Source organism: Hypanus sabinus, chromosome 7 (assembly GCF_030144855.1).
Source record: "Hypanus sabinus isolate sHypSab1 chromosome 7, sHypSab1.hap1, whole genome shotgun sequence".
In the NCBI taxonomy this organism is placed as follows: Eukaryota; Metazoa; Chordata; class Chondrichthyes; order Myliobatiformes; family Dasyatidae; genus Hypanus; species Hypanus sabinus.
Genome location: NC_082712.1, coordinates 41,496,808 through 41,524,408, shown reverse-complemented (window position 1 = coordinate 41,524,408; position 27,601 = coordinate 41,496,808). Strand labels below are relative to the sequence as shown.

The window sequence follows — 27,601 nt, the reverse complement described above, 5'->3', positions numbered from 1 at the left end:
ATACCTGTGTCAGATTTCTATTGGATGTCGCCATGGGCTACACATTTCATGGTGTAGGTGACTTCTTTTGTTCTATTTGACTTGGGTCAGACCAGTCAAAGTGGGTCACCCACACACTGGGTAGAGATAATGAGATTACTTCTGCAAACCTGCCATTCTATACAATAAACAGTTTGTCTGAGAATGGTCTCAGGTTTAGCAGATCATTAACAGAAAATATTTGTGTCTATGTTCAATTACTCTGATTAAGTTATCCCAGAATTCGTTCATCAAATAGTTCACCAAATGGAGGTTACAGAGCAGCTTCACAAAACGGCAGCCTCCATTCCTTCAAGCTCGTGGCAAGAACAAAGATATCTTGTCCATCTACTTCTGTTGTCCTTGACTCATTGAGTTTAATGTCTTCTTCCATATTTTAATTCCTTCATGGCCAACAGTAATAATCTAATCTTCTGTATATACGGTCACACTCAACAGTTATTTGTACTTTAGCTTTACATTTATATTTATTATGTTTTTTATGTTGCATCAGATCTGGAGTAACAATCATTTTTCCCTGTTACACTTGTGTACTGAAGAATGACAGTAAACAATCTTGAATCTTCAGTCAGATTGTACAGAATGTATGACTGGAACTAACTTTGCAGGGTCCGTGAGATCCATGTTTTAAAATTGCTTTATGGCACTGAGAGACCGTACAGATATTCATGTCACGTGAATGATGACAGATACTAATGTCTGCTGTGCTGACCACTGCATCTCTTCTGTTCTTCAGCCCACCTCCAAAACATCAGCATACGGTAGATGTCAATAAAACCAAGAACTAGAGAATCATTATGAAAATACAGGAAAATAGAATGAGTCTCATTTGGGGGCAGCACTTGCATCTGTTTTGGGAATCAAGAGTGGAGAGTTATATTGAAAGGCCTTTTATTGATTACTTGTTTTATTTTGAATTGTATCTAATGTTAACAATAATTCCATTTCAGTATCAAGCAATAGATTTTGTCATGGACAGCCCAGGCAACTTTAAGCTTGTCTTCCTCCCCAAAGATGGTAGTGAATCCCTGGAATGGAATGTGTTTGACTTCCCTGGTGGAGGAGTGGGAATGGGAATGTACAACACTGATGAGGTAAGACGTTTCAAACTGGCTGAATCTCAATTCCTTTCTGTAAATTCTGAGCATTCGTTGCTTATCTGCAATTACCCTGGAAGGTCAAAATGACTTGTCCATTTTGGTGTTAGGTAGCGAGCCAAGTGATGCTTCTTCCCCACAGTCAGGATAGCATGTCAGTTGGGAGAGGAGGTGGAGAGGTGGTGCTGCAGAAGTTACAGGGAGAGGTCTAGTGTTATAATTACACCATTTGCCCAGATTCTATGTGAAAACATCAACCCAACTCTGGCAGCTGTATTTATACTGTACAAGACTTCTACAACTTGATGCACATTAGTTGGTTTGGTGTAGAAGATACGTGTGTGGTAGTGAGCATTTCTGAAGTGAGTAATTGAACGTGACAATGGTGGAGACCTGGACAAGCTTTGTTTCTTTGTAACACACACCAAATGCTGGAGAAACTCAACAGGCCTGGCAGCAACTATGGAAAAGAATATAGTTGACATTTCAGGCTGAGACCCTTTATGCTGTCAGGCCTGATGAGTTCTTCCAGCATTTTGTGTGTGTTGCTTAGATTTCCAGAATCTGCAGATTCTCTCTTGTTTGTTTCTTTGTGCCAGGCTCAAGGAATAAATCAACAGTTCAGAATAAAACTGACAATACCTTTAGAAAATGGTAAGACTTAATTTCTCAAAAGTCAAATCTACTAATATAAATTAAACTGTTGAGCAAACACTTACAATGCATGGGAGATAATAGACTGTATTCAATTTACTGTCCAGATACTTGGCAAAAGACTATCTCCTCTTATTCCCCTTTTCCCTTGTCCTCCCTCTTCCCCCATCTGGAAGATTGCTCAGTTAGTGGGTTTATTTTACAGAGAAAATTTAATGTAGAGAGATTCAGTCATGACTGTTGTGAACCACAATGTTCAGCTATATTGGTTATAAATATGACAGATTTATTAAGGAAGTTGCATTCAGTACAAAGAAGAAATACTTAATAGATGAAAATCAGTCTATCTCTCAAAACCTTTCCTGTGGCTGTGTCACGTTGACTCCAGGTTTTTTTTTGGGCTACGCTTGTTCTTAATACCATAGTCTACACTCTTTTTCCGTTTTCTAACACCATATCATTTCGATAGTCCTTTTTGCAGATTATCGGCCTTGTTTACTCTGTTTTGCACTGTGATACTGCTTGAATAGGCCTTCACATTAATTATCTTGTATTCTGTCACATTCTGTCTTTTCTTCAGTGAAACAGTTCTTTGGATGTTTTAAACCTTCATTTGTTCTCTCCATCTCTTAATCTACATTCTGCCACAATGGTGGCTGTCAAGAGTAGTCGAACTGGTAGTTATTATAACTGCAACATGATGTTCTAACTCTTGTACAATAATATAATGTAAATAATCTTTTCACCTTTTTAATACCAGTCTATTACAGGATTTGCACACAGCTGCTTCCAATATGCCCTATCCAAGAAGCGGCCTCTTTATATGAGTACCAAAAACACTATTATGAAGGCATATGATGGAAGGTTTAAGGACATATTCCAGGATATTTTTGATCAGTAAGTTTTCCCAGAGAATCTAATGAAAAGAATATTTTCTGCTGTAGGTTTGCTAAATGCGGGTTAACGGTGTGGAGTTTGCATCTTTTCCATGTGGCCTCTGAGTTTCCTCCAGGTATTCTGGTTTCTCAAATCCCAGAAACACCCTGAACTGGGCTGCTATAAATTACCTGTCGGGTAAGTGGGTGATAGGAGAATCTGGAGATGATGAGCTTGTGAGATAGTAAGGATGATGGCAATGGGAGCTTAAATACAGGAAACCTATGGATTATATATTTCTCCCAATTTACACACCATCCAGACTTGATAATGTTGTCCCATTTGTTCCCACCGGGCAAAAGTCTTACAGTTGTTATGAATGTACCACAGCTCTGAGGGGCCGAAGGGTGCGGGGTAGCCCCCTCCTTTGTGAGAATCGCAAGATCACTATTGATTTGGGTCAGGAGACCCAGGAAATGAGAGAGAGACGTGCGGAATGTCTTGTTCCCCCCGGCGACATAAAGCTACGGGAAACGGCCATTGTCTCTTGGAGACGAACTTGTGTATTGCAATACTGTGCTACGTGGAAGCCCTCAGGCAAAGTGGGCTGGTTGAGGGAAGGATTGCCTCACCCCAACCTGATTGACATCTGAGACCCTGTGAGTCAGGATAAAAGAGGGTCTGTGGGAACAGCCCCTCAGACGCACCAAAAGAAACGCTAGCGATCCCGTAATAGCGGAAGCCAATGGGAGGAGGCCACGTGCGTTCGGTTCCATTTTGCCCCAGAACCGGTGGCTTTTACCACGGAAGAACAGCTTTTAGCTAACAACGGGGAAACTAACTCCCAAAGACTCTCGAAGGATTGGCATCATAAAAGGACTGGGCAAGTTTAACCCGTCTTTCTTTCAAAACAAAACGCTGCAGCTTGAACGAACTAACAGTGACTTTTATATTTCCATCGGACAATACATTATCCCCTAGACAACGATAGAGCTATTTCTTATTGATTATTATTATACCCGCGCTTTTAGATTTAGTATTGACGACGTATATTATCTGTATGTTTGCATTGATATTATTTTTGTGTATCTTTATCAATAAATACTGTTAAAAATGGTACCATCAGACTTCAACGGACCTCTCTATCTTTGCTGATAAGTGACCCAGTTACGGGGTACGTAACACAGTTCCCCAAGTTTCAAAATTGTGCAAGTGCCTTTGTGTTGTGCACAAATGCAGATGATTCCAAGTCAAGTCAAGTCACTTTTATTGTCATTTCGACCATAACTGCTCGTACAGTACATAGTAAAAATGAGACAACGTTTTTCAGGATCATGGTGTTACATGACACAGTACAAAAAACTAGACTGAACTATGTAATAAAAAAAAAACACAAAGAAAGCTAAACTAGACTACAGACCTACACTGGACTGCATAAAGTGCACAAAAACAGTGCAGGAATTACAATAAATAATAAACAGGACAGTAGGGCAAGGTGTCAGTCCAGGCTTCGGGTATTGAGGAGTCTGATAGCTTGGGGGAAGAAACTGTTACATAGTCTGGTCGTGAGAGCCCGAATGCTTCGGAGCCTTTTCCCAGACGGCAGGAGGGAGAAGAGATTTATGAGGGGTGCGTGGGGTCCTTCATAATGCTGTTTCCTTTGCGGATGCAGCGTGTAGTGTAAATGTCCATGATGGCAGGAAGAGAGACCCCGATGATCTTCTCAGCTGACCTCACTATCCACTGCAGAGTCTTGCGATCCGAGATGGTGCAATTTCCGAACCAGGCAGTGACGCAGTTGCTCAGGATGCTCTCAATATAACCCCTGTAGAATGTGATAAGGATGGGGGGTGGGAGATGGACTTTCCTCAGCCTTTGCAAAAAGTAGAGATGCTGCTGGGCTTTCTTTGCTATGAAGCTGGTGTTGAGGGACCAGGTGAGATTCTCTGTCAGGTGAACACCAAGAAATTTGGTGCTGTTTACAATCTCTACCAAGGAGCCGTCGATGTTCAGCAGGGAGTGGTCGCTCCATGCCCTCCTGAAGTCAACAACCATCTCTTTTGTTTTGTTCACATTCAGAGACAGGTTGTTGGCTCTGCACCAGTCCGTTAGCCGCTGCACCTCCTCTCTGTAAGCTGACTCATCGTTCTTGCTGATGAGACCCACCACGGTCGTGTCATCAGCGAACTTGATGATGTGGTTCGAGCTGTGTGTTGCAGCACCATTGTGGGTCAGCAGAGTGAACAGCAGTGGACTGAGCACACAACCCTGGGGAGCCCCCGTTCTCAGTGTGATGGTGTTGGAGATGCTGCTCCCAATCCGGACTGACTGAGGTCTCCCAGTCAGGAAGTCTAGGATCCAGTTGCAGAGGGAGGTGTTCAGGCCCAGTAGGCTCAGCTTTCCAGTCAGTTGCTGAGGGATGATTGTGTTGAATGCTGATATGAAGCCTATGAACAGCATCCGAACATATGTGTCTTTCTTGTCTAGGTGGGTTAGGGCCAGGTGGAGGGTGGTGGCAATGGCGTCATCTGTTGAGACGGTGCGCAAACTGCAGGGGGTCCAGTGAGGGGGGCAGCAGGGTCTTGATGTGCCTCGTGACGAGCCTCTCAAAACACTTCATGATGATGGATGTAAGTGTAAGTAGTCATTTAAACAGAGTCATTCTCAGTCAGAGTCTCAGTGTTCTTTGTCATTCTCAGAAGAAATGGAGATGTGTAAGAAATGCTGGCCTTGTACTGTGAATGAACTAAAATGTACATACTATATTTAATTTTGTTCAACTGAAATGTGAAAGGCAGAATGCCCAAGAAGAAGAGGAAAAACAGAAGAAAGTGTACAGAGTATTAGCAAATGCTATTTACCACTGCTAATTATAAAGGGCTACCAAAACAGTTAACTATAATTAGAGTCATAGAAATTCACAGAAGCAGCCCTTTCAGTCCATGCCGAAACCATTTGAACTGCCCAATTATAGAAAACAAAAACAAAATGTAAGTACAGAGCAGTGTCCCCATGTTGTTCATTAATGTTATTGAAAAATTCTGTGCCAGTGTTACAAACTTCTCTGCCTAAATTATTTCCTTCAATTTAACAATTAGAGTTGCTTCTGTAAACAATTTGGATGTCTTTTTGGGAAGTGACTCGCAAGGACCAATATCTATTTGTGTAACATTGTGTAACATCACAGATTAGTGTTTATAAATTTTTATTATCAGGTTTATTTATTTCAGTGCATTTGAAGTATCTTGTCTCTGTATAATTAAATTACCGAACATGCCAAGCTACTCCATTTCAGTGTTGTTAATCACAAGTTATAAGATAACAGGAGGCCATTTATTGTGCTTTAACCAGTGCATTGAAAGCATTGTCCATGTTGTTCCACTCTTCTGGTCTTGCATACTGCATTTCATTTTAAGTTTATATCCAATTTCCTTTTGAAATTGATATTTAAATCTGCTTCCACCACTTATTCAAATACATTCCAGCTTATGACATCTCATCTTGCCTCTTGTATTGTTTGTCAATTATTTCAAATCTAATTCCTCATTACACTTGTCAGTGGTTACATTTTTCCCTATGTACTGTTACTTAACCCCTCTATAACTTTCAAAACCTTTATTAAATTTATTCATAATCCAGTCTAACTCTGCGTGTTAATAACTCATCCATTAAAACTCTGATTTCCTAACTTGCAGTTGACTGAATTGTTATGAGGGAGGTTACGAGCAGTACTGATGAGGAAGGAATTACAATAAACTATTAATAAACTTGTTCTCCTTTTCATTTTCTGCATTTTTATTGATTTTAAACAAAACAACTTCTCTATATTCTGCTTTATGAACTACCACTTACTTGGGCCTAGCCTTTAGTAACTTCTTTTACAAAAGGTACACTTCTTTTTAGACCCTGATATTTAGCTTAACTTTTGACTGCTAGGCCATTAGGAGATAGAAACTCATGCTTGTGAACTGTTAAGACACAAACAACTAAATTATTTTCTTCAGCCCCTAAGATATTGTATCATAGCTAAACTTAGATGTCTCATAACTATTTACTGTCTCTCTAACTCTAAATGGAAGTGTTAGCTTAATAGTTGAAAGAAAAACAGAGCATTAAGAAGTTTATAGGCTGAATGGATGTTTTCTCTGATGGAAGAATTGTTTCAGTGAAAGAGGTCACCCATTTAAGATAGAGGAAGAATTTCTACCCTGGGAGTCTTGAATCTCTGGAATCTCCAGAGAGCTGTGGAGGAAGAACTATTAAACACAGTTAAGTTTTGTTTGATAGCTGTGGGTAAGATTATTAGAGATAAGTTGAAAAGTGTTGTTGAGTCCAATGTCATATGATCTTGCTAAATGGCAGAGCTGACTTGAGGGGCCATATGGTCTGTTCTGTCTGGCAGGCATTTCTACACATTGGACAGTTTAATTGTGCAGACATATGGTCTCCAGCAGGGGTCACGTTGAGTAACCATGCATGAAAGCCCTTTATTCCTGAGGATAACTATTATTACAGCCAATGCTGTAAAAGTTAGATGCCTGGAGCCATTACTGCCAAATACCAAATGTAATTGCACTATTCACTAGGGATATCTTGGAATTGGTTCCTGAAATTTAACCACAGAAGATCTTGTTATTGAAATGCTGTCGTGATTTATATGATGCATGTGGCTGCCATGGTATGGCAAATCAGTAACAAACTTGCCAGAACACACCTTGACATATCTTGTAAACTTATGTTCATCTCTGCTTGCATTAAATGTTTAAAGTGCAAAATCAGCTTTTTGGAGTTCATCATTTTGTTCATTTATGGGTGGTTGGATTGATTAGACAAGGCTGACTTTTTGTTTTTGCTCCAACAGTAATTATAAAGCAGCTTTTGATAAGTTGGGTATCTGGTATGAGCACCGGTTGATCGATGACATGGTGGCACAGATGTTGAAGTCTTCAGGAGGTTTTGTCTGGGCTTGTAAGAACTATGATGGAGATGTTCAGTCTGACATCCTGGCACAAGGTAATTCTCAATTAAAGAGAGACTACTTTCTTTAAAAGATTCATCGGTATAGTTTAGCAAAATGTATTTGTATATGTTCTGCAATCTATAAAGACAATTGCTAAGTGGATTGTTAATATTAATTACATCGCTCAGCATTGTAATTTTGACTGTATTTACTTTGGTTGTTAAGGTATCATTTGCAATAATTATCAGTTTCACACTATGCATTATTGTCTCTGTGCCTCCACATTATTCTCCCTCTGCCTCCTCTCTGTCATCTCTCTTGCCCCCCACCCCCACCACATTTAGACTTAAAATGATTCAGCAGCTGCCTCAAGAAATCATTATCGGATGTATTAAATTTCATTTGCATTGGTTCCCCCCAGGATTTTCTCTTTTTCTCTTTGGTTTTGTCATTATGCAAATAGTGAGTTTTAATTTACAGTGTGTAAACACTTTCCGTGCTGTTTTGATTTCATTCCCTGTACTTGAGGGAGTTCATGACGCTATTTTACAAAGGAGGATACCAGTCATGTATTTTCACAGTCATGTTGCCTCATATAACCATCACGTATATTGGAACAGTTCTATCATTGCTAATGTTTGATGTTTCTCCAGTCTTCCTAATTCCCGTGTCAGTTTTCACTCAGACTCGCCACTTCTAATTGTCGTCGTGTTATATGTCTCTGTCTTGTAAAGTTTGTTTCTTATTCTGCTTTGTTATCATCTTTGACCTATACTACATTGCCTCATGCACCCCCCACCCCCTGCCTCCAGTTTAACTAACTCAAAAATCCATTTCCATTTCATTGAGGCACTTGACCCTATGATATCATGATATTTCCACTCATGTCACTTGACCAAAAGGTCTTGTACATTATTCCCTCACTTAGATTACCGTCTGATGTCTAGCTTCTTCCCTGAAGTCTCCATATCTGCCTTTTCTACTTTTCTTTTCTAAAACCCACTTCTTTTTGTCTGAAGATTTGACCATCCTTTTTAATCTCTTCTTTGTAGCTCTGTGCCAGACTTTCTTCTGGCTGTTGTGAAATGTCTTGAAATGTTATACATGTTGAAGATGTTTTGCAGAAGTGTAACATGTAGGCCATGCTGCATTCATGTGTGCTAAAACCTCGCGTGGCAGTTGATGCTCTGGTGAAGCCCACTCCAGGGCAACATAGCAAAATGGTTAAGTTACTGACAAGAGAAAATCTGCAGATGCTGGAAATCCAAAACAACACACACAAAATGCTGGAGAAACTTAGCAGGCCAGACAGAATAGTACAGTCGACGTTTCAGGCTGAGGCCTTCGGCAGGACTGAAGAAAGAAAAGATGATTTTTTTTTTTTCCTTTTTCTCATCTTTTTTTCTCCAGAACTGCTGATGGGTGTCAGCCTGAAATGTCGACTGTACTTTTCTTCCATAGATGCCACCTAGCCTGCTGAGTTAATTTGGTTAGTTACTGTTCCAGCAATCAAAGGTTTCCACCATTGATCCAAAGGCACTAGTTCAACATCTGCAGAATTTAACCTTGAGTAATCAGTAACTTAAAGTGAAGAGTTTTTTTAGTTACAGCAGCCATGAACCTATTGTATAATAGAAACCTATTTGGTTTAGCAGTGCCGGCAAGAGAAGGAAATCTGCCATCCATCTGGAGATCCCAATGTAATTAAGCTTAAACTGCTTCTTTACCAGTTCTGGGGTAATTAGTGACCCACTATAAATGCCTGTGTTGTCAGTAACCCATGAAGAAATAAAAAGAAATGTGCTACTTATCAAATGAGCAAGAGGGTTTTCATTCCTTCATGTGGATGGAAGTGACTCTCATGAAGAAGTGGAAATGTCAACATATCCCTTGAGTTAAAATCGTGTCACTTCTGTAAGTGGGGATATAAACAGGAAATATGGTTTTGTGTAGCTGTTGATGTGCTTTAATGCAGAATAAGGCAAAATCCCTTTTCAACTCTCCAACTGCTCAACAGTTTCTCATTGGACCTTGTGATACTCACTCTGAAATGTTCACAACAAGGATCGAAGATTACCTTTATTCTCCATTTATATTTATATGTATTGTGAGTTTGCTGTGGTGTGTTGGTCAGGGTGTAACATGCAACAAAAATCAACAACATTCAACAATTATGAAGAATAATTATATAAAATAACATGAGTCTAGGTGCTGAACTTATTTTCCAAGAATATATTTTGCTTTGTGGTTGTAGGGTTTGATAAAAGCAAAATGCAGTTGGGCTACGTGGGGTGAAATAGCTGACAGGGGAAATTTCTGAAGATTTTCTTTGTAGCAATGAGAACTAATAATGCACAAGTTGCCAATAATGCTGGATCATTGGATATAGTGGTCCAGTTAAGCAGCAGGCTTTCAGCTTTTAGCCCTCTATCCAAAATGGTTCCATTTAATCTGGGTGAAAGGTCATCACTCTATCCTGATCTAATTGTAATGGTCGTTGAATCACTTCACTGTGCAAAACTTCCTCATGTGGGATTAACTAGCAAGTAGGTCATGTGGAAGCCCACTTTAATGGGCATGGCATGTACTGCTGCCATTAGAACTGAAGGAACAAAGCTGCAATGTTCCATTACATGCACATCATACAAGTTTCGGATAGAAGTCAAGTTTTGAATTTTTCACTCTGTCTTTGCACTTGACATTTTCTTGTTAATTAGTCTGTGCTTGGTTCCTGCTGTCAGTTACAGAAAATAGTTAAATTAAAGTGACGAGGTTTGGACTTCCTTGGAAGCATTGTAAATGCCCATAGATGAAGATGTCAAACTTCTGTGGTACCATCAAGTAAATGCGCTGAACGTTAAATATTGTAATATTGGTAAATTTTAAGTAGAGAATTCTGGAAATACTCAGCAATTCACCTGCTGATGTGGTGGGAGAGGGAAGTAGTTAACAGACTAAATCACAGAAGCTTTTTAGCAGCATCAGTGCTTGTGTTGGTGAATTCTGGGCTTTGCGTGGAAACTGGATGTCAGATTGCGCCACCTTTTACTTTCTGATTCACGACTTGACTCTGCAGTAGTCCAGGAGACATTTCTCATCATACACATTGTCTACCAACACGAGGAAATCTGCAGATGCTGGAAATTCAAGCAACACACACAAAATGCTGGTGGAACGCAGCAGGCCAGGCAGCATCTATAGGAAGAAGCACTGTCGACGTTTTAGGCTGAGACCCTTCGTCAGGGTATCGGCCTGAAACATCGACAGTGCTTCTTCCTATAGATGCTGCCTGGCGTGCTGCATCCCACCGGCATTTTGTGTGTAACACATTGTCTGCCAAATGGCTTTTGCCAGTCTATGTACCGTGGCCTAGTCATTTGAGTTGTTATATAAAGGAAGAGAAGCAAATAGTGTTATGCTGTTGATGTCACAAGCTGTCGGAAGGACAACAGGATATGCATTTAGTTGCTTCCTTGCTGCTGATACGCTTGGCTCTCTTCGGTCAGGCTTCTAGGTCATTGGGAACTGTGTGACCAGCATGAGCAAACCAGCCTATTGCTTTGGGTCAATGACTTTCATCAGAATTGAGGATATTTAACTGTAAAGTAATAAAGATAGAGTGAAAAGCTCATCTTGCATGCCATTCCTATGGATCAATTAAATATAGCCGTGCATTGAGCTAGTACAAGATACAGAGAAAATGCATTGCAGGTTGATAATAAGGAAAAAGGCTATAATGAGAAAGGTTGTGAGGTGAAGTGTCCAGATTTATTGTACAAATAAAACATTCAATTGTCTTAAGAATGGAATAGAAGTGTCCTTGAACCTGGTAGTATGTGCTATCAGGCTTTGGTAAATGCACCCAGTGGGAGGATGAAAGAACAGAATGTTCAGGATGGATGATTGCTTGATCAGGCTGGCTGCTTTATTAAAGCAGTGACAAGGATAAACAGTCCATGGATGAGAAAACCAGTTACCACTGTCTTCAAGGCCATTTAGGGATATTCATTAAACTTTGCCTTACCGGTGATATCTAGATCCTGAAAAATGAAGAAATTGAATAAAACATCTTCCCAGCCTTTTATTCTCTTTGCCCCCACCTCAAAGAAGTCTTTCTCTGCAGCTTAAAACAGATTTACCTTTGACCTTCATTAAGATAGGGAAAAATGCTGGAGGAACTTAGCAAGCCAGGCAGCATCTATGGAGGGAAATGAGTAGTTGCTATTTTGAGAATGAGACCTTTTATCAGGACTGGAAGGGAAGCGGCCAGAGTAAAAAACAGTGGAGAAGGAGGAGGAGCACAAGCAGGCAGATGATGGGTAAATCCAGTGAGAGGGAGAAAGTAGGTAGGTGAGGGAGGAGAGTACTTCACATGCGAATCTACAGCCTCCTCTACAGCGGTCAGACCTGACACAGGCTGAGGGATCGCTTTGTAGGGCACATTCGTTCCCACCACTGTAATAGCTGGGATCTCTTGGTGGCCAAACATTTTAATTCCACTTCCCAGTCCCACTCTGGCATGTCTGTCCATAACATTCCACAACCAAGTTGAGGCTGGGTGCAGATGAGATGAACACCACTTCATATTTCATTTTAGTATTCTCCAAACTGACTGCATCAGCGTCAATTTCGCTAACTTCCAGTAACCTCTCACCTCTGGTTTTTCTTTTCCCTGATCTCCCTGGCCTCATTACCCCTTCTCTTTCCCCTCCCACAACCGGCCCATCACTCGTACCTTCCTCACTCTGGGTTCCTCACCTGTTTTCCTTTATTCCCTGGTCTACTATCCTCTCTTGTTGTATTTCATCTTGTTCAGCCCTTTGCTTCTTACACCCTATCACCTCCAATAAACTCACATGATTCCCACCTGAAATATTAACTGTCTTTCTATGGTTGCTCTTTGACCTGCTGAGTATTTCTGGCACTTGCTATTTTTATTACAGCACCATAATCACAACTGCAGTTGTCTGAACTGGCAGGTTTCCATCTCCCTTGGTGATGTCCATTGTCTTGATGAGCATGAAATTATATAATGGGAGGGGGAGAGGGAAAGTAACTGCCCAAAATATATATATTAAAAAAACACAAGTGTATGGTTGAATGTATGAGAAGTAATTCAAGTTTATATAAGCAGTAATGTATTATGAAGCAATCTGGAGGGGGGGAAGGGCAATTAATACTTTAATAGGTTGACTAATGCCTTGTCTGGTCTTGTCATAATGACATTTTCTCTGCAGGATTTGGTTCTCTTGGGCTGATGACGTCAGTGCTGATTTGTCCAGATGGGAAAACAATTGAAGCTGAAGCTGCTCATGGAACAGTTACTCGCCACTACAGAGAGCATCAGAAGGTCAGCGACCTACAGTCGAGAGCAGCACGGGACGCCTTGTCCGTCCATCTTTCCTGAAAGCTAAACCTCGTCATAGTAAAAAGCGAAACATTGAATGCATTTGTTCAAAGGGAGCTACAGTATTTACTGTTTAAAATAAGCATCAGTTGATATTCAGAGTGACATTGGTTGTAACTAGCTTTGAATAATGTTTTTAGAAAGAGTAATTGAACTAGTTACATTTTCTTAATTTGCTATCAGTGACTCTGTCATTAAACATGGAACATTGACCAGTGCTGCAGAGAAAAAGGCCATTTGGCCTCATTGCCACTTTAAAGCCCCACCTGGTATATGTATCCCTCAATTCCACACCTGTTCATGTGTCTGCTGAAATGCCTGTTAAACATTGCTATCATGCCTACTACTGATACTTCCCCTGCCTGTGTGTGTTCCAGACACCTACCACTATGTAAAGAAAAATAAACTTGCCCTGTAAATCTCTTTTAAACCTTCCCCAGTTTACCTAAAGTAATGCCTTCTAGTATTTGAGGTTTCCACTCTTTGGGGGTGGGGAGGAGAGAAATCTACTGTATAATTTTATTAAATTTAATGATAATGTAATTTCAGAACTCCCATAATTTTATATACTTCTTTTTAGCCTCTACGTTTCGAGATAAAACAACCTCTGCTTAGAGCTATTTTCTCTAATCCAGGTAACTTCCTAGTAAACCACTTCTGCACTTCTCCAAAGCCTCCAAATCCTTCTCATAATACGGTGACCAGAACTGCAAGCACTACTCCAAATGTGATCTAAATAATGTTTTATAGAGCTGTAATAGGACTTCCTAACTTTTGTCATCAAGTATGCCTTCGTTACTCAACATAAAGTTTGTAAGACATTATCTCCCCAGTCTAAAACCATGGTGACTATCCCTAATAAGACTGCTTTTCCTGGTGCAAATAGATCCTGTCCGTTAGAATCTTCTCTAGTATTTTCCCAATGCTCATAGGTCTATAATTTCCAATTTTGTTTCAATTGCCCTTCTTAAACAGATGAACAATATTGGCTATTCTCTTGTTCTCTCAGACCTTATCTGTGGCTAGGGATGCCCAAATCTCAAGTCAGGGGCCTAGAAATTTCCTTTCTTGCTTCAGTCAATAATCTTGGTTAGATTTATTGAGGTTCTGGAGAACTTGCCCTCCTTAATGTTCTTTAAGACCCAACTCTACCTCCCTTTTGATATTACTGTATATTGCCCTAGAACATCAGCATACCCTTCCTTGAGCTCTTGATCATCCATGTTCTTCTGGCTGAATACTGACACAATGTTTAGCCTGTTGCCCACTTCCTCTGCCTCCACACAGAAATATTCAGTGTCCAATATCCCAAATATCTGTCCTTGAGTGGGCCTTTTCTTTCCCTAGTTACTTTCTTATTTTTAATGCATTTATAGAATGTTTTGGGATTTTCAGTAATCTTACTTACCTTTTCATACCCTTTTAACCCTCCTGAGTCGTATCCTACGTCCCTTACTCAGTGGATTCCAGTTAATTGGGACACAATAGGAAATTAGTCGAAGTTTTATGGAAAAGTTAAAAAGATATATATTTTTTAAAAAGACAAACTGAGTAACAAATTATGTATTTAAATGAAACACAGAACAATTAGAACACTGCCAATACTACTGTAGTACTATAAAACTGTGTATTAGTTCCTAATACTTACTAACTGAGGAATTCATCTGTGTTGCATTGTTTGGAACACAGAATAAACAAAGTCAGTGCAAGCACATAGTGCATTTAAGGGACTGTCTTCGTACAACACTGTTGATGATTGCATCCTCCAAGTCAACATTTTCTTTTATATCCAGATGATTGTCGATACTTTCAAATTATTTGTAGTTTTTAACTTGTTGAAGTAGTGATACAAAGATATTTCTCTGGTTGCCGACCAGTGGTGAGTTTACCTGAGGAAGTATATTCTGGCTTTGGAAGTGGTGCAGAGGAGGCTCACCAGGTTGATTCCAAAGATGAGGAGGTTAAACTATGAGGAGAGATTGAGATGCCTGGGAATGTACTCACTGCAATTCGGAAGAATGACAGATCTTATAGAAATATCTATTCCTTTCATGATTTTATATAAGATAAAGGCAGCAAAGTTAGGTGAGACTAGAACTGGGAGACATAGACTCAAGATTCGGGGCAGCAATTTTAGGACAGAGATGAAGAGGAACTGCTTTTCCCAAAGTGTGGTGAATCTGTGAAATTCTCTGCCTATTGAAGCAGTGGATGCAACCTCAATAAATATATTTAAGATAAAATTGGATAGATTTTTGCCTAGCAGGGGAATTGAGGTTTATGGGACAAAAGCAGGTAGGTGGTGATAAGTTTAAGTACCCAGATCAGTCATGATCTCATTGAATGGCAGAGCAGGCTCAAAGGGCCGGATTGCCTACTCAGGCTCCTATTTCTTATGTTTTTATTTCACTTTCACTGCTGGCCGTTTCTGACATCTCCAAGCCTGAATGCTTGAAACCACAGTGAGCAAAACGGTTTGCTCACTTCTTGTCACCATCAGTGATAAAAATCACTGCTTTCTGAACACAAACACATGCAAATAATGCTATTTAAAAACTGTTTGCTCCAAACATGGGTTAGTATCTAACTGTCTCAAAAGTGCTTGCAACTGGCACTAGTTAGAAATTGTTTGGCAATAGTCTCCTGCCCCAATTAAACAGTTCCCAAATAAATGAAGAGAATCCTGGCTATTTTGTCAATTAGTTTTTGTTCCTTATGAGTTGTCCCAAATAAGCAGCTGACCTGATTAACTAATGGCCCAATTAACCAGAACCCATTGTGTTCCTCACAGGCCTTGTTCAAAATCAGCTTTCTTTATCTTTTTAACTAAATTTGCAACATCCTTTGTCATTTAAGATTCCTGAACTTTGCCATCTCTGCCTATCTTCCTCATGGGAAAATATTGATTGTGAATTTTGACCAGCTAGCCTTTACACTGTAAATGTCAGACGTGGGCACCCAATCCTAACCTACTTTTGCCATCAATGCCTAATACTATTGTAAATAGCCTTTACTCAGTTTAGTACTTTCCTTTGAGGTCCAGTCTTATCATTATCTTTAACTATCTGAAAACTTAGCTGAATGGAGTTAAGTTCATTGTTTCTGAAATGTTCTCCCACTGAAACTCCAATTTCTTGGCAAGGCATACCAGATCAAATCATTGTACACAGTGTATTTGGGTAGTGCAAGGTAAAACAATAACATAATGCAAAATAAAGTACAAAACAAGAATAACATTTACAGAGAAGTGCAGGTAGACAATGTGCAAGATCATAATGAGGTAGATTGTGAGGTCAAAAGTCCACTTGAAGTGGCTTTGCATTATAGAATTTCATGATAAACAGAGTTCTAACCACATCCCACCCCCAGGCAATGCCTCTATCCACAATTTGATATGAGAAACAAATAGCTTGTTCGTTTTAACTGAAGGAATTTAAAAGTTGCATGTTAATGTATGCATGGGCCACCCAAGGATTTTCCAATAGTTTTCCTAGATGAGGATGCATAACTTCATTCATGGACTGAATATTTGAATCATTATGATTTCATGCTAAGAATAACAAACGCTTACTAACTTGCACTGGGGCTGCATTGTCAGAGAAGATGTTGGGTGGAGCCTTTTAAATCCTGTTGCTTCTCAAGTGTTGTATGACTGCGGTTATCCTTTTGTATTTAATATTTTAAATTCCAGTGGAATTGCAGTGGGAGCAGTAGTTAAACCTTCCTACCATTTGGAGTGCTGTAGCACCACCTTTGCAGGAGTGTGAGACAAGTTAATGAACCTAGCAGTAGTATCCATTAAAATATCAGCATAAACATTTATAATGGCTTGCCAAAATAAAGATAACATTTCTGGTATGGCAGTTGGGTTTGAACTATATCTGTGTAGCCTAATCCAATTATTGCAGCCTTGCAATCTTGCGTTAAGAAATTAAGAGTCGTCTAGGCCAAGGTCACTGGAGTTTTGAAAAACAAGGGATCCAAGGTTCTGAGGGATTCATAGAGCAAGTGCTGGTAGATTGTTTCTGAGAGAGGAAATAGGAATGGTAAGCTCTCGGGGTGGTCAGTATTTGGATCTGAAATGAAGAGCAGTTTCTTTAAGGAGAAGATTCTACATTCGGATTCTTTCTCTCTGAGACAGGGATCAGTAATGGAGCATATTCAGTAATAAGGCTAAATGACTTCTGGATGTTTGTGGAACCTATTGATATAGGCTCAGGGCAAGCCACAACCTGTTAGAATGGTGGGGGAAGCTCAATGGCCTGCTCTTTGTTTGATTTCTTAAGGCCACATATCTGCATTGGTTTGGTCTCCAAGTGGGTGAGAAGGCAGGTGTTTCTGGATCATGCACAGTATCAAAGCCTAAGATTGTGTTCAAATTACACATTTTGTGACTTTAAGTTTTCTCAATTTAACACTAGGGCAAACCCACCAGCACAAATCCAATTGCCAGCATATTTGCCTGGACTCGAGGGCTGGAGCACAGAGCAAAACTTGACAGCAATCAGCAACTTAAGCAGTAAGTTCAAATGTTCAAACATTCATTTATTATCAAAGTATGTATGCAGTATACAGCACTGAGATTTGTCTTCTCCAGATAGCCGGGAAACAAGGAAAACCATGGAAGTCATTCATAGAAAAACATTATTCCCCCCCCCCCCGCACAAAAAAAACAAATCTTGCAACCAGCAACACAATCCTCAACCACACCCCCAAAATGTGAAAAAAATGTGCAAATGACAAGGACATCAAACTCCAAATGCCAATCCCCCTTCCACAAAAAATCTAATAGTACCAAATCCCCGCAAGAAAATCAAATCCCCCACCAGCACAAAAAAATCTTACAGTTCACGCCAAATGGCAACAAGAAAGAATGGGCAAAAGCACAGAACACTCAAAAAAAAAGCACAAAAACTGAAAGAGCCCAATTTGAACTAGTCTACAGTCCAATCTATAAATTGCAGAACCTCGGCAACATCCTCCAACAACATTGAGGGAGAGAGAGGCCACTGGAATGCAGACCCCTTCCCTCAGGTGCAATGAGTGAGAGTCTGCCACACCCAGATGCCCCATCCAGCAGCAGCAAGTGAGAGATCCATCACAGCAGCAAGAGGCAGGTAGTTGGCGCAGAACACTCACTTGCCTTTTGCCTTCCACATTCACCTCAATGCTTTAAATGGTGAGAAATGGAGTTGATCGCGGGCCCACTTCTTTGCCTTAAGGCTGCTTGTCTCCTGAAATTTTTTTCAGAGACAGCAGAGCACTAGATCACTGAATCGTTTTCCAAACTGTAGATTGCAGGCTCTGACAGTCCCAGAAACACATTTAAAATTAAAAAAGAGAGAAGTGGAGTAAACAATTTCGTGGACTATGTGAAAGATATTGCTTGAGGAGGAGTTGTTCACTAGTGCCATCTTGACTGGACACAGTCAATCTTTGTGTTTTGATGTGCAGAGTGATGTTATAAAGAGAATGCGGAGAGTGAGACCTGAATGCTTTATCCAGTGAATTTTCATGGGAAAGCTGTCTGATGGGTCTTTCATCTAGCATTAAATTTCTCCTTGGGTGGATTTTCTGGTTATGGTAATACCAAATTTGCTCTGTTATAATCTTTCAATTTCATTAGCAGTTTAAAGCAAACCCACTGTTACACTCTGGAAATTCAGCAAGAAGCAGAGACAATTGGGGAGAAATTGAAGTTGAATGGAGGTCACTGGAGAGAGAGTTAGCATTGATGCGGAGGATAGAGTCAGTCCAGATCAGATTCTGGGGTAAAGGAAGTCATGGCAAAGATCCTTTATAGGAGACCTGGAACAAAAGTGGGTGTTGGGAGCATGGCATCAGTTGGCAACTTGAGGGAAATTGGCAGCTTGAAGGTGGATCCAAGAGCTTTGACACAGATCTCTTACCCGGAGTGGGTCTGGCATGCCCGTTGAAGCTAATTCTGAAAGTGATTCATGGTCACAGGACTTGTGGGCAGAAAGATTAAAGCAAGTGACATTCAAGTGAGCTGGTGCCACTGAGCGTATCTGGACATTTCTGTGCTTTGCAGTTTGTGCTGATTCTATCATTTGCCGGACAAGTATGCTGCTTTGGATTTCTGGATCACTTCACTAGAAGGGAGAAAGGGAGGAAATTTATTTTCTCTCTTCTTTTGAAGGAGTCCAACTTCTCTGCCCCTGCCATGTCTGAGAATGTAGAGAATTCTGAATCTTACCAGTTTTTGACATCACTTAATCTTGCCAATTTTAACTTTATTTTAAACTTGATGCTCCTTTGTACAGTTTTTCTTTGGTCTAATTCAATCCTTGCCACCTACTCAAAATTTATGGTGGTTTTGTGTTGTATTAAAGTTTTGGGTCAGTGATTTAAATAAGTATTAACAATATAATTTTCAAGTAAACAGTGCTTCAGTTGAATTCAAATCCAAACAGGCTTTTACAGGGGTTCAGGATTTTGATAGGACATTTAATAGGATGAAATGCCTGATCGGATTAACTCGCCACTTGCCTTTCCCAGTGTGGAAAGCAGCACCAACTCTGACCTGTTGGAATTTCTTCCAGTCTCTTATGATAATTATAGATACCTAATAAACATGTTATCTGTAGACCTGTTTCCTCCCGATCTGTGATATGGTACACATTTTACAATAAGGTTGTCTGATACTTCTGCTCAATTACATTCTTGTAGGTTTTCTGACGTACTAGAGCAGGTATGTGTGGAAACTGTGGAAAGTGGAATCATGACAAAGGATCTTGCTGCTTGCATTTATGGACTTCAGAAGTAAGTTGCTTATTTTTAAAAGTGATGCAGTCACAGCAGGATCTTTAAATATTCTTTAAAGGTGTCAGCATAGACAAACATCGGAGGGAAATAAAGCATGGGATTAGGTAACACTTTCACCTACAACAGGAAAGGAAATATAATTGTGACTGACACCATTTCCATGAGGTCAATTTCCCCCTGAAACTAGAAAATGTGAGTTAAACATTGTAGTATTAAATTAGCTCAGATCTGATTGAAATGCTTTGACTTAACTCTTGGAGGGTTGGAACTGAATGAAAATATAAGCTTTTCTGTAACATTTTGATAAAATTGCCAGTGTATTGAGACCTTGAGGCTTTAAAAACTAATAAAGAACAAAATAATACCTGTAGAAAGAGTAGAATCTGTGAGTAATAGAGACAAAAACCACCCAAAAATGGTTAAGAGCAGCTCAAATCTGGAGCTAACAGGACGCATGAATGGGTGTTTCGGCAGAAGAGGGGCAGAGTTCAGCAGCACAAAGGAGAACTGTGCTGTGGTCCAATGCCCACCTCTGGGTCAAGTGTGCTCCTGTATTTTCAAAGAGGCTTACTCAGCCTCAGAATGCCAGGCTTGTTGAATGGAGTTTCAACAGAAAATGAACAAAAAACCTGGACCCTTCTCAATATTTACAGTAGATTGAAGAATAGTAACTGGTTAATCCTTCCTATCCCAAAGCTCTTTCAGCATAATCCCTTCAAATTTTCCCCAATTCCCTTCTGAATCTATTTTCAATGCATCAGTGGGCAATACGTTCCAGAAGCACCCCCATATGTTGCTTTTGATTCTTTTGACAGTCACCTTAAATTTAACTACCCATGTTAGCAACTCTTCACCCATTTGAAATTCATCTGAAACTCTTGCCCCTCGTGATTTCTTCATCATTGTGTCTTAAATTATATCAAGAAACTTTTATTAGCACTTACTGGCAAATAATTAAACATCAATTTGGTAAACATGATCACATCTTAAAAGTATACCAAATGAAGAAATGAATTCCTATAAAAATAGTTTACAAAATGGATTTGCATCGTGTCAGAATTCAGCAGTGGCAGCAAACAAGCATGACAATATAAATCTTTTAGGAAAAAAGTGCAACTTTCTCATCAGTAGGCAGTATGTCATTTGCATAATTGCCTTGCATCACTAATCATATAAGTTTTAAATTAAGGGACTGCAATGAAGTGTTCATGCTCGGCACAGGGAACAGTCACTTATAATCATTGTTACAGAACAATAGGCACAAACTCCAACAGGGTCTGGTTGTAAATATCTAATTGTTCTTTGTGCCAATGTTGAAAAGGAACTGAAAGCTGAAAACCTGTTCTGAAAGTTTCCACTAATATGCTGTAATTTCCTCCATTGTTAGTATAAAGCCGTGGCAGCACTATGTATACACTGAAGAATTTCTTGATGTCATCAAGGAAAACCTAGACAAGAAGTTGAGTTGTTGAAACAAACCAAGAACAATAAAGAATCTTCAAAATTCTTCCCAGGCTGCTGGTTACTGCGCTGAAGCTGGCATTTACTCCAGCTGAACAGCTTTCATCACTGGATGTGAAATGGCATTTATTGTATTGGTATTATCTGTTAATTTTAATAGTTTGTTAAAATACAAATAAATGTTTAGTTTCAACTACTGCCCATAATTCCGTCCTGCGTCAATAGTTTGCCAGAAACCTCTGTTCTGTATCATTGTCAAAGTCGGTAACACAAAAGCAAATCTGAACCAATTTCAAATTCTCAATTCAAATCAAAATCATTTAGTAACTAATGGAGCTCTATATTTAGGTTTTTGCAAATTAAAAGGAACAGTATGTTTTGTACTTTTCTTCTTAAATTGTCCTGTGTCCTATTTCAACAAGCCTTCTTGTAACACTTGTTAGCAAAAATTCTAAAATACTGGCAATTCATTTTAGACCTGTCTCAGCTATCTAAAACAATAATTATAGTGCAACCTTTAAACCTTTCACTAGTGTTAACATGCAGGGCCTGTACACTGCATCCTAGTTAGCATAAAAGAGTTGAACTCTAAATTGATAGTGGTGATAGTTTAATTTAATTATATCAGAGATACATGAAAATTAGATTTGGTGGACATAGATTTAGAAGGGGGGTTCTTGGGAGGAGAACCTTTCTTAACCTGGGAGTGTGAATATCTGGAGCACACTCCCTGACAATGGTGGAAGCAGAGTCTCTGACAGCATTTACAGGTAAAAGGACAAACACTTTGTCCAGGGTATTGAAAGCTCTGGGGCAAGAGGGGGAAGCTGGGATTAATTTTGATGGATGTACTGGGCTGATTGCCTGGCTGTATGACTCAGTGACCATTACCATTGTTTCCAAGGATTTATCCCGAATTCCCCTCTTTCCTCCCCATTTCTGTGACTTCTCTCAAATGTCCATCAGCTTGCCTTTTGATTCTATTTCCCACTAACCTGCACCAAGGAGTAGCTTATGGTAGATAATTATCCTACCAGCAAGTCTCTAGGATGTGGAAGAAACACAGAGGAGTTCCAGGAGATCACGGAGAGGACGTACAAACTCTGAACCTGCAGCACCCTAAGTCAGCACTGAACACTGGTCTTTGAGCTGCTGGGCACATCATATCTGGGAAGTCTCCATTCTCTACCCTCTGCTTCCATCCTGAGCTCACTTGTCTATTGATGCAATCAAAATGTATCGCTTTATATAACATGGATAGTAAAATAATTAGAAGCATCTGAGCAAAATGCAAACAGGACCAGCTAGTTGGTATGTGTGAGATGGGCCAAAGGGCCTGTTTTAATGTGGTATAACTATTGACAACTCAAAATCATCTGCATTTAAGTCTCTTTCAGAAGAATTCTTGTAGTTCTCAATAGTTACATTTGTAAGACCATAAGACGTCAAAGCAGAATTAGGTCATTCAGCCCATCGAGTCTGCTCAGCCATTCCATCATGGCTGATCCCAGATCCCACTCAATCCATATGCCTTCCATCTCACCCATATCCTACAATGCCCTGACCAATCAGGAAATGATCAACTTCTGCCTTAAGCATACCCACAGACTTGGCCTCCACTGCAGTTTGTGACAGAGCAATCTAGTCTAGCAGTCTAGATTCCCTAGACTAGCTAAAATAAAACACTCCTTACCTCTGTTCTAAAAGGTCTCTCATCAATCTTAAGGCTGTGCTCTCTAGTTCTGGATACCCCCACCATAGGAAACATCCTCTCTATCTCTCTCACATCCACCCTATCTAGTCCTTTCAAAGTTCGGAAGATTTCAATGAGATCCCCACGCATTCTTCAAAATTCTAGTGAGTACAGGCCCAAAGCTGCCAAGTGCACCTCATATATTAACCCCTTCATTCTGGAAATCATCCTCCTGAAACTCCTCTGAACTCTCTCCAATGGCAACACATCCTTTCTGAGATATGGGGCCCAAAACTGGTGACAATACTCACAAGTGTGGCCCAACTAGTGTCTTATAAAGGCTCACATTATCTCCTTGCCTCTATATTCTATAAATTATTAAATAACTGCCAACATTGCAGTTGCCATCTTTACCACAGACTCCACCTGTAAATTAACCATCTGGGTGTCTTGTATGAGGACTCCAATGTCCCTCTGCACCTCTGATGTTTGAAACTTCTCCCCATTTAGTCCGCACTATTGTTCCTTTTACCAAAATGCATCATCATACATTTCCCAACACTGCATTCCATCTGCCACCTCTTTGCCCATACTTCCAATTTGTCTCAAGTCCTGCTTTAATCACATTGATTCCTCAGCACTATGTCTCTATCTTCATATCATCCAGAAAATTTGCCACAAGGTCATCAATTCCATTATCCAAATCATTGACAAACAATGTGAAAAGTAGCGATCGCAATACTGACTCCTGAGGGACACCACTGGGGCACACTGGATTTTTTAAAAATTGATTTTCCCAACATCCTCTGTAAACTTTGGAGACTGTGTATGAAACTTGCAGATCAGCACCTTCAAATACTCAACCCTGCCTTTTAGGCACCAACAGTCATTTCACAGTCAAAGTCACTTTTCTCATATTTAAGACCATAAGACCTTAAGATATGGGAGCAGAATTAGGCCATCTGGCCCATTGAGTCTGCTCCACCATTCAATCATGGCTGCTCCTTTTTTTTCTATCTCCTCCTCAACCCTAGTTCCTAGCCTTCTCCCCGTAACCTTTGATGCCATGTCTAATCAAGAACCTATCAATCTCTGCCTTAAATACACCCAGCGACTTGGTCTCCACAGCTGCATGTGGCAATAAATTCCACAAATTCACCACCCTTTGTCTAAAGAAATTCCTCCACATCTCTGTTTTGAAAGGGTGCCCCTCTATCCCAAGGCTGTGCCCTCTTGTCCTAGTCTTTCCTACCATGGGAAACATCCTTTCCATATCTACTCTCTCTAGGCCTTTCAAATTTAATTTCAATGAGATCCCCCACCCCCCATCCTTCTGAATTCCAGTGAATACAGACCCAGAGCCATGAAACGTTCCTCGTATGATAACCCTTTCATTCCTGGAGTTATCCTTGTGAACCTCCTCTGGACCCTCTCCAATGCCAGCACATCTTTTCTAAGATGAGGAGCCTAAGTTGTTCACAATACTGAAGCTGAGGCACCACCAGTGCCTTATGAAGCCTCAGCATCACATCCTTGTTCTTGTATTCTAGACCTCTTGAAATGTATGCTAACACGGCATTTGCCTTCCTCACTGCTGACTCAACCTGCAAGTTAACCTTCAGGGTGCTCTGCACAAAGACTCCCAAGTCCCTCTGCATCTCAGATTTTTGGATTTTCTCCCCATTTAGACCATAGTCTGTGCGTTTATTTCTACTACCAAAGTCCATGACCATTCGTTTTCCAACATTATATTTCATTTGCGATTTTCTTGCCCATTCTCCTAACCTGTCTAAGTCCTTCTTCATCCTTCCTGTTTCCTCAATACTACCTGCCCCTTCACCAATCTTCATATCATCTGCAAACTTAACAACAAAGCCATCTATTCCAACACCTAAATTATTTACAACAGCATAAAAAGAAGTGGTCCCAACACAGACACCTGTGGAACGCTACTAGTACTGACGGCCAACCAGAAAAAGATCCTTTTATCCTCACTCACTGCTTCCTAACAATCAGCCATTGCTCCAACCATGTTAGTAATTTTCCTGGAATACCATGGCTCTTAACTTAGAAACAAAGAAAACCTACAGCACAATACAGGCCCCTTCGGCCCACAAAGCTGTGCTGATCATATCCTTACCTTAGAACTACCTAGGCTTAACCATAGCCCTCTATTTTTCTAAGCTCCATGTACCTATTGAGGAGTCTCTTAAAAGTTCCTATTGTATCCACCTCCACCACCTCTGCTGGCAGCCCATTCCACTCACTCAGCACTCTCTGCGTAAAAAAAAAACTAACCCCTGACATCTCCTCTGTACCTACTTCCAAACACCTTAAAGCTATGTCCTCTTGTCCTAGCAATTTCAGCCATGGGTAAAAGCCTCTGACTATTCACATGATCAAGTGCCTCTCATTATCTTGTACACCTCTATCTGGTCACCTCTCCTCTGTCGCTCCAAGGAGAAAAGGCCGCGTTCACTCAACCTATTCCCATTAGGCACGCTCCCCAATCCAGGCAACATCCTTGTAAATCTCCTCTGCACCCTTTCTGTGGTTTCCACATCCTTCCTAAAGTGAGGTGACCAGAATTAGGTACAGTACTCCAAGTGGAGTCTGACCAGGGTCCTATATTGCTGCAGCATTACCTCTCGGCTCTTAAACTCAATCCTACGATTGATGAAGGCCAATGCTTCGTATGCCTTCTTAACCACAGAGTCAACCCGCATAGCAGCTTTGAGTGTTCTATGGACTTGGTCCCTCTGATCCTCCACACTACCAAGAGACTTACCATTAATGCTATATTCTCCCATCATATTTGACCTACCAAAATGAACCACCTCACAAGGTTGAACTCCTTCTGCCTCTTCTCAGCCCAGTTTGGCATCCTATCAATATCCCGCTGTAACCTCTGACAGCCCTCCACACTATCCACAAACCCTCCAACCTTTGTGTCATCAGCAAATTTACTAACGCATCCCTCCACTTCCTCATCCAGGTCATTTATAAAAATCACGAAGAGTAGGGATCCCAGAACAGATCCCCAAAGCACACCACTGGAAACTGACCTCCTTGCAGAATATGACCCATCTACATCCACTCTGTCTTCTGTGGGCAAACCAGTTCTGAATACACAAAGCAATGTCCCCTTGGATCCCATGCCTCCTTACTTCTCAATAAGCCTTGCATGGGGTACCTTATCAAATGCCTTGTTGGAATTTATATACACTACATCTATGGCTCTACCATCATCAATGTGTTTAGTCACATTCTCAACAAATTTGATCAGGCTTGTAAGGCACGACCTGCCCTTGACAAAGCCATGCTGACTGTTCCTAATAATATGCCTCTCCAAAAATTCATAAATCTTGCCTCTCAGGATTTTCTCCATCAACTTAGCAACCACTGAAGTAAGACTCACTGGTCTATAATTTCCTGGGCTATCTCTACTCCCTTTCTTGAATAAGGGAATAACATCCGCAACCCTCTAATCTTCTGGAACCTTTCCTGTCGTCGTTGTTCATGCAAAGATCATTGCCAGAGGCTCAGCAATCTCCTCCCTCGCTTCCCACAGTAGCCTGGGGTACATCCCATCCGATCCCAGTGACTTATCCAACTTGATGCTTTCTAAAAGCTCCAGCACATCCTCTTCCTTAATATCTACATGTTCAAGCTTTTCAGTCCACTGCATGTCATCTCTACAATTGGCAAGATCCTTTTCCGTTTTTAATACTGAAGCAAAGTTTAGTACCTCAGCTATCTTCTCCGGTTTCATACACTTCCACTGTCACTCTTGATTGGTCCTATTCTCTCGTGTTTTATCCTCTTGCTCTTCATGTACTTGGTAAGCAGCCTCATGTGTGGCACTTTGTCAAAGGCCTTCTGAAAATCCAAATATTACAACATCGACTTCATCCTCTTTATCTATCCTACTTGTAATCTCCTCAAAGAATTCCAGCAAATTCATCAAGCAGGATTTTCCCTGAAGGAAACCATGCTGACTTTGTACTACCTTGTCCTGTGTCACCAAGTATTCCTTGACCTTATGCTTAACAATTGACTCTAACATCTTCCCAACCACTGAGGTCAGGCTAACTGGTCTATAATTGCCTTTCTGCTGCCTTCGTCCTTTCTTAAAGAATGGAGTGACATTTGCAATTTTCTAGTCCTCTGGACTACTCGTCTACTACTTAATGCTGGACTACTAGCGTTTTAGCTTTTAAGTGAAAGCCTGAAAATATTTAATTGTTGTTTGACTTATTACATTGTATATTCTCACTGCTATGTCATGATCTTCAACACTTTGGTTTATTGGCAATAAAAGTTGGATTTATTTGGAAAGGCACCAGATGTGTTGGTATACCAGAGTCAGTTACCGTAGATTTCTGGAAGTTACTGGACAGTTCACATAGAACGGATATCTGGGAATGATGTCTTCTTTTCTGGATTGGTAAGATCTGTAGTTGATAACAGGGATTGAGCTTCATGCACCCCATCCCACCCCACCAACCATCCATACCCACCAATTTGTAGGGCAGGCAAAATAGCAAACCTGAATCTGCTTATTCATAAACAGAAATGTTGGAAGAAATCAGGCCGGTCAAGCTGTATCTGTGGAAAGGAAAAGCAGT

At 40.4% G+C, this 27,601-nt stretch overlaps 1 protein-coding gene across 2 annotated transcripts in view; it reads left to right on the top strand.

Moving 5' to 3' along the window:
• The window catches only part of LOC132396742 (isocitrate dehydrogenase [NADP], mitochondrial-like), a 56,255-nt gene extending 28,940 nt beyond the window's left edge, over window positions 1-27,315 (top strand). For both annotated transcript variants that reach the window (XM_059974596.1, XM_059974597.1), the window contains 7 exons: window positions 990-1,133; window positions 2,551-2,687; window positions 7,528-7,679; window positions 12,864-12,976; window positions 17,455-17,552; window positions 19,724-19,816; window positions 21,207-27,315. In XM_059974596.1, coding sequence (XP_059830579.1) covers window positions 990-1,133; window positions 2,551-2,687; window positions 7,528-7,679; window positions 12,864-12,976; window positions 17,455-17,552; window positions 19,724-19,816; window positions 21,207-21,291 — 822 coding nt within the window. In that variant the 3' untranslated portion in view covers window positions 21,292-27,315. The remainder of the gene's footprint in view (window positions 1-989; window positions 1,134-2,550; window positions 2,688-7,527; window positions 7,680-12,863; window positions 12,977-17,454; window positions 17,553-19,723; window positions 19,817-21,206) is intronic.
• The last annotated feature ends 286 nt before the right edge of the window (window positions 27,316-27,601 follow it).